Below are 13,670 nucleotides of genomic sequence, written 5' to 3'. Positions count from 1 at the left end.
AACCTTTTTGGCGATCCGTCCACAGTATTGTCAATTGTACGACTCGACAATTCGCACTCCCATTACATTGTCTGACATGGAGATACGTATAACACGCCCTGACAGTACCTAGGGCATGTTCCCCATAAAGTAGGTACCTTTTCTATAGTGGGCCCTGCAAACCTAGCCTGGGCCGTGGTCTTTATTAAATGCAGCCCAATGCTTTGAATTGGTATTAATCCCCCAATAACAGAAAGAATGTATATTAATTACAAATGATTAGTATTAATGATCCCAACCTCTATAAATAGGATTGTGAGTCTCATTGTAAGGGGTTCAGTTCTTTAGAGAGAAAAAGACCTTATGCTCAGAGCAATCTATACGCTGCCTGAGAATACACCATTGGAGCTTGCATCAACTAGCTTTTAATCCTCTTAATACCAAAAACTCGTGGACTAAAACTCTTTTATAGCCTGAATCACGTAAAATCCTTTTGTGTTTTTGTTAATTATTTCTTTAATATTTCGTTTTAAGGTTGATAGTGAAAAAGACAGTCAACAATTAAAATTATATACTACCATTAAAGTATATATATAATGATACAAAATTATATACTACCATTTTGTATAAAAAAATAGAAACTAAATATTATTGAAAAAAATGATATACCATACCACAAAAATCATATACACTAGTTATAAAATAATATACCAATAACTCATAAAAAACTTAAAAAATCAATATAACTTTAAAATAAAAACTAATTGAACAAAACTAATATATATATACCACTATATTAAAGTCACACGTTTATAAATAAATAAAAAAATGATAGAAAAGAGAAAATTGGTATAATAAATATATAATAAAATTAAACATTTGAAAAAATATTATTTTTTTCTAATTTAAAAATAAGAGACATTTATTGATTATCATCTTAAAAATGAGATGTTATTTGTTATGAGTATTACTTTAATGAGACACAAATAAGAGACTTATATGACAATGATAATTTAGGTAATCAATAACGTAAAATTATCATTTCTTTACAATTTTTAAAATAAACATGTTAGTTTCTTGATATTAATGTTTTGAGTTATTTATTATAATTTCTCAAAAATTGAATTATTTAATAGGTCCATTTGCGTCAATTTGAAGAGAAAAATAAATTAATAAAGGAGAAAAAAAAGAATAACATTTTGAAGGAAAGAAAGTACGTCATTTAGTACAATTTCATCTCTAAAAACATCCTGTGTTTTTCTTAAAAAAAAAAAAAGAAAGCATGCTGTGTTGGCAAACATAAATGATTACATTTGAACTAAAAAAAAGTTAAAGAAAAAAAAAAAGGGCAAAAGTAGAGAGAGATAAGAGTAAAGCATACCATATCTCACAAAATACCCGGAAAAGCGGGTCAAATAATCCATTTAGAAAATTATTATTTACTCTCACTGATACTCAAAACATTCTCTCTCTCAATTTTTTTCAGTACCTCAGTGCTTGCTTTCACATTCCTTCCTCTTTGAGCTCTCCCATTCAGATCCAGCTTTGCCTCTGCTCCAGTCTCTGCAACTTTCCATTTTCTGGTAACTTTACTTTGTCGATATTAGTTTTTTCTTTCCATGTTTTCCTTGAAGATTTTGGTTATTGAGTTAGAAGATGTATATTTAAAGAAAACAAAGTAGAATTATAATGGTGAAGCGGGTTTAATGATGTTTGAAAGGTTAAATCTTTACCGAAATTGAAAGAAGAATTGCTCAAGTGTTTTTTTTTTTTTTTTTTGCATATTTGAGAGCAAAAGCTCTTCTTTTTATTGGGTCCCAATAAATAGAGAAAAAATAGCTTGATTTAAAGTTTTGTTTTTTTCTTGTTGTTTCTCAGCTTTTCTCAGTGACCAAGCTTGAATAAATTGGTTTTGTTTTTTCTTCATTTCCTGAGATAGAAAAATAATGGGTATAAGTATTGAACATGAGCTAATGGGTTTTCGTTTTTGGCCTTTGAGCATTTATGGTTTCCTACTACTTTCCTTATCTATTTTTCTTTCTCAATTTGTAGTATTATTTTAAAAAGTTTTGTATTAATTCTCAAGTAGCAGAATAGAAATAAGGAGAGAGAATAAAAAGGGGTTATATTTTGACTTCATTTAATTTCTGGAATTAAAGTCCTCTAATTAAAAATAAAATGAGTCATAAAATAAAATTAAAGTTTGGTGCTTTGTTGTTAATTCACAGTTGTTTCAATTTTCTGCTCACAACAATAGTTAAGTATGATAAAAAAAAATCCTTAATTTCTTCTTTTTTCAAGGCACTAATTTCAGGGATTAGTTTTGATGAACAATTAATAGATTGTTGGTGTATCATTTTTCCTCAGTATATGGGGAGGTTTTGTGAAAGCCTCCCTCTGCAAATTCATGCTTAACTTTGTATTCTCAGCTGGCTGACACAGTTTTGTTTTCCCCTAGTTTCTGAGTAAAATATCTGATTTTTCCTAAACCATGCTTATTGATGCAGGTTTTTGAATTGGGCTCTGATTTATTGGAGTGAAATCATTATATGGTTATCTAAGTTAATCAGAATGAATTGAAGTTTAGCTCTCAGAAAGAAGATAATGGAGGAAATACAGTCTCAATCTGACAATTACAGGTCTTCATCTTCGTCAGCCAGTAGTCCAGCCAGCAGGGTACCCTCAAGTAACTTTTTCTACTTGCGGAAACCTGGTTCGCTTAGACAACCCATTTCGTTTGAGGATTCTCCAGACTGGGGGGATACTGATATTGATGTTAGGGTTGATGATGGGGGTGATTCTATTAATGCTGCCACAACGCCAGCCTCTCCATCTCTCTCTAAGCTTAATAGTAGGTCCCTGCCTTCCCCGCCGCTACCTGAGGGTGCAGTTGTGGCAAGAAAGATTGCTGGGGCATCAGTTGTTTGGAAAGATTTAACTGTTACTATAAAGGGGAAAAGGAAGTACTCTGATAAGGTTGTGAAGAGTTCAACTGGTTATGCATTGCCAGGAACCATGACAGTAATCATGGGCCCTCCCAAATCCGGGAAATCCACCCTATTAAAAGCTATTGCTGGTATGCATGCACTGAATTCCATCTGTGAAGTATGTATTTATTTGTGCTTTCTCTTGTTTTAGGATGCATAGGAATTGAACGTTGTTATAAATACTTGTACCTTAGGAAGACTGCATCATTCTGCTAAGATGTACGGGGAAGTTTTTGTAAATGGAGCAAAGTTGGACATGCCATATGGATCATATGTAAGTTATACATAGTGTTAACAGGTTGTATATGGGTTATTTTTTTGGCACCTAGTTAGTTTTAAGCACCCGTTTATTCTTAAATTTTCATTATTGTTTTGTTTTTGGTAGGGCTTTGTTGAAAGGGAAACAACTCTAATTGGATCCCTCACTGTTCGCGAGTTTCTTTTCTACTCAGCACTGCTTCAGCTTCCTGGCTTCTTTTGTCAGAAAAAGAGCGTGGTTGAAGATGCCATCATTGCCATGTCACTGAGTGATTATGCAAACAAACTGATAGGTGGACATTGTTATATGAAGGGCCTTCCTAGTGGCGAGAGAAGGCGGGTTAGTATTGCTCGGGAGCTTGTGATGAGGCCTCATATCTTATTCATAGATGAGCCTCTTTATCATCTTGATAGGTAAGGAGGTGTTTTTAAATATCTTTGTTTCTTACAGATTTTACCATCCATCCTTGTTGACTCTCCACCCCTATGGATTCCATGGTTAATCAAACATCTGCATTGGGATGGTGAGCTGTTCTATTTGTGTGGAATCTTGAGAATTTGGATTAGAGGCTTTGGGACATCCCTCAGCATAAAAATAATGTGCATTAATTAGTATTGAGTGTCTCCATAGCATATTATATTAGTTTTTACTCAACTTTTGTTTATTTTTATAATGAATGCTTAATTGGTGAAACATTGACTGCTGGTTTTTTGAGGGCCCTGGTACTTGGTTTCCTCTGTAAGTTGATTTTCTTGTTAGGAAAGTACTCATTCGTTTATTTTTTGTGTATTTATTGGTCTCCATTATGATTGATATGCATCTTTTGTTTATAAATGGTTGCATCTGAATTAAATTGTTCTATTTTATTGGAAAATATATTTGCGCATTTTGTTGTTGAATTGATTATGTTATTTATTAATTTTTCAGTGTATCTGCACTTCTGATGATGGTTACATTGAAGAAACTTGCAAGCATGGGGTGCACTCTTTTGTTTACCATTTGCCAAAGTAGCACAGAAGTATTTGGCCTTTTTGACCGGATTTGTCTGCTTTCAAATGGAAATACATTATTTTTTGGGGAAACACTGGCTTGTCTGCAGGTACAGCTGTAAATATGTGATTTTCTCTGCTACTTTTGTCCGCATCATATGCTTACTTTGTAAAGTAAATATCTTTCATACATAATTTGACCAAATGTTGCTGATGAACTGAAATTCTATGATTGATGTGGTTGATATACATGATAAAAAGTACAATCTATAATCCAACTATGTGGTTGACTTGGGATATCTTAACATTTTGTCCTCTTGGAAAGTAGGAAGCTAAATTGAAACTTTATAGAACATTAGCAACTAACGTACCTTTTGGTGATGAAGCACTTCTCAAATGCTGGATTTCCTTGCCCAATTATGCAAAGTCCTTCAGATCACTTTTTGCGCGCAATAAATACAGATTTCGACAGGATCATTGCCATGTGTAAAAATTGGCAGGTAATTTTATAGTTTCCAGTGTTCTTAATTTTCACCAAACTGATTGCATCTTGCAAAATCTTTAAGAATTGCTTAATCTCAAATTCAGCTGGATATTTTTTCTTTGTTAACAATGTGCTGGCATTATAACAGGATGACAATGGGGACTTCTCATCGGTGAATATGGACACTGCTGTAGCAATACGCACCCTTGAAGCAACATATAAATCATCTGCTGATGCTGCTGCAGTTGAAACCATGATTCTGAGACTGACAGAGAAGGTTTGTGTTCAATGTTCAATGTTCATGTATTTATATGTATATGTATATGTATATATCATATTATATTTTGTGTCCTTGCTGTTTCAAGTTTGCAAGCAACTTTGCTCAAATTCTTTATAACAGTAGTTGTATCTATTGCATTTAGCATTACTTGTAACTGAGATGAACTTGTAAATAAATCAGTGGATAATAAAAATGTAGTCATTTATAATAAAGTAGTTACTATATATATTTATATATGTTTCCCATTTTTGGGACTAGTCCTCCCATTAAACCTTACATTCTAAAAGTATGAAAACATAGCGGGAAAAGAGTATCAGATAGAATAATTGGAAGTAATAAACTGAGTGAAGTTGGGGAATGTTACATATTTGGAGTGATTTATTATACATCAATGTATGCCAGGCATCAGCTTGATCCATTTATTGGTATGAAAAAAGAAAAACCTTCAGCTTAACAATAATTTGTTGTTTGCTGGTTAGTTTAGACCAAAGATTAAATTACAGACTTAGAAATTATATATATATATATATATATATTTGATACCTATTATTAGAGTCTCACATAGGAATAATACGAGAAACACAATACCCTTTTACAGGAAAGGGTTATTCCAGTTAGCACCAATTGTTTTTAGGTTGGAACCCCAATCCTATTCTCAAATGGCCTTTTCCTTCTGATTTACTCCACCCTTGACCTTAATTTGGGCTCTTTAGGTTGTTTGGTCATGTTGTGTCTAAGGTTGTTTATTATGTCCACAGTCCCAGGACCAAACATGGAGACTGTATTAGAGTCCACACTTAGCACCTATTGGTTTTAAGCTGGAATCCCAATTCTATTCCTAAATGATCTTTCCCTTCCAATTTGTAATACCCATCTTTCCCCCAATTTACTTTATGAAAAGGCATTTTCTTTTGCTGTTGTATGTTGGCTTTTGTTAATTTAATTACTTGAATATGCAATTTACAGGAAGGTCCACGTCTCAAAACCAAGGGAAAGGCAGGCAGTGCTACGAGGATAGCAGTTTTAACTTGGAGATCACTATTAATCATGTCAAGGGAATGGAAATACTATTGGCTTCGTCTCATTCTGAATATGCTTCTGACACTTTGTATTGGTACAGTGTTTTCGGGCTTAGGGCATTCTTTGTCTTCAGTTGTGGTAAGTTCATCAGAATATTAGTAAATATTATTTTTAAAACTAAGTTTTCTGTGTATTTATCTACAGATATTTGCACCTTTTTTCTTTAATTTATTCTATAGTTGTTTTTGAAGGCTACTGCTCTTTTTTTTTTTGGTATATAAAAAATCAGTCCTTTCTCCTTATCTCCTGTAGGATCACATCCCTGTTTTATATTTTTTCTCTAGTGATAGAGTTAACTTGCATGCATGCATTGTCAGAATGTTCTTATTCTTTCTTGTGTAATATAATATTGTTTTATGAAATTTATCATAATGTCCTATATGGAACTGCCTGTTTCTTATGAAAATTGTGCAATTGTGACAAACCTTTCTCAGATGAAAGCTCAAATATGAATTGATTCTTTTGAATAGTAATAAATAAGACTTACTGAAGGAACCTCTCCATTCTCCGATTTAGTTGGCACTGGTGAAGTAATTTATTAAAAGAATCCGAGAAGAACCCAAATTTTGAGGGAGTATACACACTAGTATATTGAATAGCTAGAATGAATCTTTTATTGGTATCTAAGAGCTCAATACAAAAGGGTTTCCAAGTATTCGAGACCTTGGATATCTCCACACAAGAGTTTCACTCTTCACAAAATAATAATCAGATGACTAATTCAGAGACTATATATACTAGGCCTTTCTCCTACTAGGACTTAACCAAATAACTACCCCACTAATTAAAAACACAACTCATCCAATTAGGAAAATACAAGTCACAACAGCTTCTAATTACTTGTGGCATATTCTTGTGCCTGAATGTGTTAGCCATATTAGCACATATTTGAGGCCTAACAGAGATAAGCTTATCCTTTCTGATGCTACAGTTGTAATTTAAATTGCCAGCAGTCTCATTTTAACACTATCTTTTGACTATTTTTCAATGACCTAGAGTTTTTTCAACTTACTGTGTAGTGCATAGCAGCGAGCTGTTCTATCCGAAATGTCCTAGACTCTTACTAATATTGTGTGTATCACTATATATGCCAATCTCATGAAGTCCCTTAAGTATAGTTGGTTTGTCAATTTTCTTGTCAAAGTTTGGTATCTTGTTAAAAATGAGTACCACTGTTATGCCTTCTGGTATTCATTAAATAGTTTCCTTTCAGTATTGCACTCGTGTTGTTTGCTTCATATGATGTATAGTTATTAATTTTCTTTTCTCTTGACTATTTACATTGCAGACAAGAGTTGCAGCAATATTCATTTTTATATCATTTACTGCACTTCTAAGCATTGCTGGAGTGCCTGCACTTATGAAAGAAATCAAGGTACCGCTGCTTGTCAAGATACTTCTATTTTATAGCTTGAAAATTAAGAAGATTTTCATTAGTCTGTAACAAGAATGAACTCACCGGTGGTTGGTGATATCTAAGTATTTAAAGGCACAAGTCATTTTTTCCTCAGGAGAGAAGGAAGTAAGAAATGAATGGGTATTCATGCCATGTGTATGAGCCAAGGTTTGAAATACACATTATGCAATAATAGATTTCTAAATTGTCTAGTTAAGAACCTTCTAACTGCCTATATAGTTGAAAGGATACATGTAGTATTGTTTTCTCGTCCTTTATTGTAGTTTTAACAAGTTTCATAGTAGATTTTCCTGGGTTCATCCATCACAGTATTTATCTCATTTTTGTATGTTTTGCAGATATGTGCAAGTGAAAAATCAAACCAGCATTCTGGGGTTTTAGTGTTTTTATTTGGGCAACTTCTCGCAAGCATTCCATTCCTGTTTCTCATCTCTATTTCATCAAGTCTTGTCTTCTATTTCCTCGTGGGGTTGCGAGATGAATTCAGCTTGTTAATGTACTTTGTGCTAAATTTCTTCATGTGCCTCCTGGTAAATGAAGGGCTAGTGCTGGCTGTTGTTTCTATGTGGAAAGATGTTTTCTGGAGTGTCCTGACCCTCGTATCCATACAAGTAGGTTTCATACAATTTATTACTTGGTTACTCTGTTTAATTTATAGAGATTTTGTGGTTGCACACTGTCAACAATAATGGATCTTGGTATATTCATAAACTTGTATAGTCCAATTAAATGAATATTTAACTAATCATGGTTGTATGTGTTTATGATGAGTTTGGTTAATTATCTAGTTTCCGGTAATCTTACTGTCACGAACTATGGAATATCAGGTTGTAATGATGCTCTCTGCGGGATATTTCAGAATTCGTAGTGCATTACCAGGACCAGTCTGGACATTTCCTATATCCTATATTGCTTTTCATACCTACTCTATCCAGGCAAGATGGCTAACGATGTTATGTGTCTTCCTCTCTGAATAATAATGTTGTTTTCTTTTTCCCGTTCTTTTAGTTTTTGAGGTGCTCGTTTCCTGCACCACTTTTCACTCCTTGTATTATTTCTTTCAATTAAATAATACAAGTAGATCTATTTTTTTTTTTTTTTTTTTAAATAATGTTGTATAAAGTTCTCTTTTGAAATATTTTACCCTTGTTAGCTTAAAAGCCGTGTAATTTTAGAAGGGATATTTCACTGGCCTTTTAAAATTGTATATTTCCCCTAAAAGTTGTTTTTGTTCATTTTAGGGCCTTCTTGAGAATGAATATCTAGGGACCACATTTGCAGTTGGACAAGTAAGGACCATATCCGGTATTCAGGCAATCCGGAGTGCATATGATATCTCACCGGACAGCAATTCAAAGTGGGAGAATTTACTGGTATTGTTTCTTATGGCAGTAAGCTATCGTGTTTTTGTGTTTGTTTTGCTATTCTTTCGAATAGGGAAGAACACATCCATACATAAAATTTTCCGGTGTAGTCAGGATACAAATAGTTCAAGATGAATGAATGTACTGTGAGCTTTCTTTGGCTGTTTCCCTGTGCTCTTGGCAATAGTTAAAACTTTAGACAAAAAAAGAAAAGAAAAAGAAGTGCATGATTTGAGGCATCATCAATCCGTGTCTGTCCTAATGCAATTATTTTAGTCCTTCGGGATTTGTCCGCTTGGAGTTGCATCAAGGATTTTTGGGCAGGATAAATATTTACTGGTCACCACCATAACACCCCCAAATTAATAGTTGAAATTTGGATCAAGATTGCTACTATGGCTTTGTATTATGAAGTCATTCAGAAATGATCGATCGCTACATGGCTTTTAAAGTTCAAACCAAAAGGCTGCTGGGTGGGGCAAGATTAATTTTCAAATCCTGGTCCTTAGATCATTGGTGAATTGGTTCATGTTTTTCTCTGATGTGCATTATCTAAGATGTTCTTCATCTCTTGTAACGCTTTCCTATAATCAGACTCTGATTTGTCATTCATCAAATGATCATTTTTTTTATTTAGAAACTTCAGTCCTAGTCACCAAACCTTGGTTCTTTTAAGTAGTTCCTATCTTTCAATCATTAGCAAGTAACTTTCTATTAGTGAACTGATCAGTGAGTAAAGTGAAACATAAAAGAGGCAGTGAGGCTGGCACTTGGCACCAAACACTCTTCAATTCCAACAGCAGTGTGGATCAACACCTCGATGTGACAGCACCAAGGTATGATCATCGGGCGGTCACAAACCTGTTCTCGAAATCCAAAAGGCAAGGGATCAACATCGTCTGAGCTCACAGTATCAAGCCAAGCCGGGGCTCTCACAGTACAAAGTTGACCTTGCTAAGTGAAAGCCCATTAGCTATTTCAATGAAGCCCCTTTAAGTAACATGGGCATAACCCCAAATGAAACATATAAAGCACATGGACCCATTAGGTGAAGTTGGACTCGGACCACAGTCTCGTGACTACAGAGCTCTTGGTGAACCCAGTTGGTCCAAAATAGGTCGAATGGCGTAGAATGGAATATGGGTCTTAAGGACTTGAATGATGTCGGGCTCAAACTCATAAACAGTGTTGCCTAGACCAAAATCTGCACCTCTAACGTCTTTGAAGGCTTTGAAGATTAGTTGGTGGCATAACACATGGACGATTCGACGTCGTGCTGTAATGTTGAAGATAAGTTTTTGCCTAAACACCTGGTATGTAGTCTATTGGGCCCTCGCGAATATATCTGTTCGGATAAATAGTTAAGTATTATTAGAATAAAATAAAAAACTGATATATTTATATAGAGATACTATAGGTTGTGAATTAAGATCATTAATTGAATTATTTAACTTATCTCCAATTAATAAAGAAAAGATAGAATGGTTAAGGAGTTATATCAGAATGACTTCTGATGGGACTATTGATTTTTAGATTTCACGTTAACATCTTACAATTCTTTCGTCCTTTTTTGAAATAACGTTAACATCTTACATTTATGTGAAATATTAGTTTGGAAATGTTTCAAGATCCAGATGCTTTCAAAATATTGGTCTAAATAATTGTTATAAACAAGAAATGTTTATTCAGACGACAGTAAAAAAATTTAAGCCCAATCATTTTAAGCCAATTCAGGTCGTCCAAAAAATTCCATGGGGATGATAAGCATTTTTTGCAACGTTTTCTCCTCTTCCAAAAAAAAAACACCTAAAAAGTCTGTTAGAGTATATTCTGTTATAGTGGTCAGTGAGTATGTTATGCCTTAGCTGTATTTTTATCATTCTGTTATTCTTACTGTTACTAACCAAAATGGTTAGTTAGTTTGTAACTATCGTGGCATTCAGCTTATATAAAAAGGCAAAGGCTCTCAATTCTTTTATTGGAGCCATTTTCTCAATCTTTACACTTTCTCTCTCTGTTCAATTTGTTCTCTCCTACATGGTATCAGTATCATGGCCGATCCTGCGCCTCACCATCTTCATGATGATCCTCGCCCAAACATAGCTCCAATTGCTCATCACCACAATCCGCAGTTTCAGATCAACAATAATCTCATTCCTCTCAACATTCGATTGGATCGCCATAACTACTCCTACTGGAGATCTCTCATTCTCCCCTCTGTTCGTGCTCACGGTCTCGATGGAATACTTCTTGGTACCACACCTCGGCCAGATCAGTTTCTTGATGATGCTCACACTCCAAATCCAGCATTTGAGCATTGGATTCGTTGTGATGCTCTTCTCATGAGTTGGCTCATGAATTCTCTTTCTGAACCTATGCTAGGTCATGTTCTTCACTGTGCTTCTGCCGCCGAACTCTGGACAGTTTTTTCACTTCTGTTTGCCACTCAATCTAAGGCTCGGCAGCTTCAGCTTCGGTTTGCGATCCAGACGACAAAGAAAGGCTCCCTCAGCATCGATGAATACATTCTCAAGATGAAGAATCTTGCTGATTCTCTCTCTGCAGCAGGTCAGAAACTCTCCAATCAAGAACTTGCAATGTACATTCTTGGTGGAGTGGGACCAGAATATGAAACCGTTGTTGTTCTTCTCACTGCACGGGTCGATGCTTTAACGATGCAAGAAGTCCAGTACATGCTTCAAAACCAAGAAATGCGAATTGAGCAGACCACTCCTCAAACGTTTGATCAGGTCCATGCTAATCTTGCTCATCTCAATCTCAAATCCAGTAATAATCAAAATCGAATGTCCAATGCTCGAGGTACTAACATTGGCCGAGGACACTCTAATGGCCGTGGTTTCAACTATGGTGGCCGTGGTACTCAACTGAGTCGTGGCAGAGGCAATCGGCCTATCTGCCAAATTTGTGGCAAGATTGGTCATCTTGCACCCAAGTGTTATCATCGCTATGACAGTGACAATCAAGCACTCAGTTCTTCTACTTCAACTGTTGGCCACCTCTCACAAGCTTTTCTCTCAGATTCCAACAACAATTCTGGTGACAATGGTTGGTATGTTGACAGCGGAGCCACTCATCACATCACCTCCGGCAATCAAAATTTGTCCCAGTCCACTGATTACAAAGGAAAGGCCAAGGTCACAGTAGGTAATGGCTCTTCGATTCCAATTTCTCATATTGGTTTCACTACAATTCCCACTACTCGTAAAAACAGTTCACTTCTTTTAAGCAATGTTTTACATGCTCCTGCCATAACACGGAATCTGTTAAGTATTTCAAGATTTACTACAAATAATAACATTGTGCTGTTTTTTGATGCTCATACATGTCTCGTTTCGGACAAGACTACGGGCCAAGTACTTCTTCGGGGCTCTCCTAAGAATGGTCTATATCATCTTGATCTGTCTTAGGCCGCTTATAACAGTCACAGATCAAGGACCTCTCCAACATTACCTACTGCTCTGACTTGTGCACAGAACTCCATCAACTCTGCCTCCAGTGAAGCTCAGACATGGCATCATAGATTAGGCCACCCCTCTTTACAAATCTTGCGTACTGTATTGTCTCAAATAAAGTGTAGCACCAAATGTACCAATTTACCTTTTTGTCAAGCTTGTCAACTTGGTAAACTTCTTAGTATGTCTTTTACTAGTTCAGTTCCAAAAACTAGATTTCCATTTGATCTTGTTCACTCAGATGTATGGGGCCCTTCCTTTTACAGTTCAATAAATGGATATAAGTACTATGTTAGCTTCATTGATAACTTCTCTAAATTCACATGGATTTTTCCCTTAACAACCAAGTCTGAAGTTACTAACATTTTCATTCAGTTCAATACATATGTTGAAAGACAGTTTGGCACTAAAATTAAAGCTTTGCAGACAGACTGGGGTGGTGAGTACAGGCCTCTTCAATCCATTCTCAACAATCTTGGAATTGTTTTTAGGCACCCTTGCCCACATACTCATCAACAACAAGGCCGAGCAGAGAGAAAGCATCGCCACGTTGTCGATATGGGCCTTACTTTACTAGCTCAAGCTGACATGCCTCTCAAGTACTGGTGGCATGCTTTTCAATCAGCTGTTTACACCATCAATAGGCTCCCAACACCCGTGCTTCAGCTGAGAACACCTTTTGAGGTACTATTTCATCAAAAACCTGATTACTCATTTCTCAAGGCTTTTGGTTGTGGCTGTTATCCTCTCTTACGTCCTTATCAGCCCCATAAACTTTCCTTTAGGACTGCTCAATGTCTCCTTCTTGGTTACAGTCCTTGTCACAAAGGCTATCAATGCCTACACCCTTCTGGCCGTATATACATTGCACGAACTGTTAAGTTTGATGAACAATCTTTCCCTTATCAGTCTTTGTTTCCCTCAACTTCTCAGCCTAATAAACCACAAAATATACCTTCCACTACTGCCTATACAGTCCCTGTCATGCCATCAATATCTCATATTCCCACCTCTTCACCTTTACCATCACCTGCCCCTTTACCTACCCCTCCTGATACAACCATACCTCAAACTGAATCCACCATAATATCTAGCCTTCATGAACCCCCCTTACCCGTCATTCTAGTATCAAACACACAAACAACTTTTCCACTCTCAAATATCCCCTCTACCACAAATCAACACCCCATGACCACACGATCAAAGGCTGGTATACATAAACCAAAGGCATTCTCAACTATCTCTTCAGTAAATTTAGAACCTCAAAACCTCAAAGCAGCTCTTGCAGATTCCTTATGGTTCGATGCAATGAAGTGTGAAATCAAGGCTCTCCGTGACAATAAAACTTGGACATTGGT

The 13,670-nt window shown here is 35.7% G+C and overlaps 1 protein-coding gene across 1 annotated transcript; it reads left to right on the top strand.

Moving 5' to 3' along the window:
* The first annotated feature begins 1,414 nt into the window (after window positions 1-1,414).
* LOC133788666 (ABC transporter G family member 3) lies at window positions 1,415-9,005 on the top strand. Its single transcript, XM_062226215.1, has 12 exons — window positions 1,415-1,562; window positions 2,487-3,055; window positions 3,161-3,240; window positions 3,352-3,638; window positions 4,153-4,324; window positions 4,601-4,714; window positions 4,847-4,975; window positions 5,945-6,136; window positions 7,347-7,433; window positions 7,814-8,086; window positions 8,303-8,410; window positions 8,717-9,005. The coding sequence occupies exons 2-12, from the start codon at window positions 2,584-2,586 to the stop codon at window positions 8,972-8,974; spliced, it is 2,172 nt and encodes a 723-aa protein (XP_062082199.1). The 5' UTR covers window positions 1,415-1,562; window positions 2,487-2,583; the 3' UTR covers window positions 8,975-9,005.
* Window positions 9,006-13,670: the final 4,665 nt, after the last annotated feature.

The sequence above is a fragment of the Humulus lupulus genome, chromosome 7 (genome assembly GCF_963169125.1).
Source record: "Humulus lupulus chromosome 7, drHumLupu1.1, whole genome shotgun sequence".
Taxonomy (NCBI): domain Eukaryota; kingdom Viridiplantae; phylum Streptophyta; class Magnoliopsida; order Rosales; family Cannabaceae; genus Humulus; species Humulus lupulus.
Note: the sequence above shows the minus strand (reverse complement) of the source record. Positions and strands in the feature narration are given on the sequence as shown.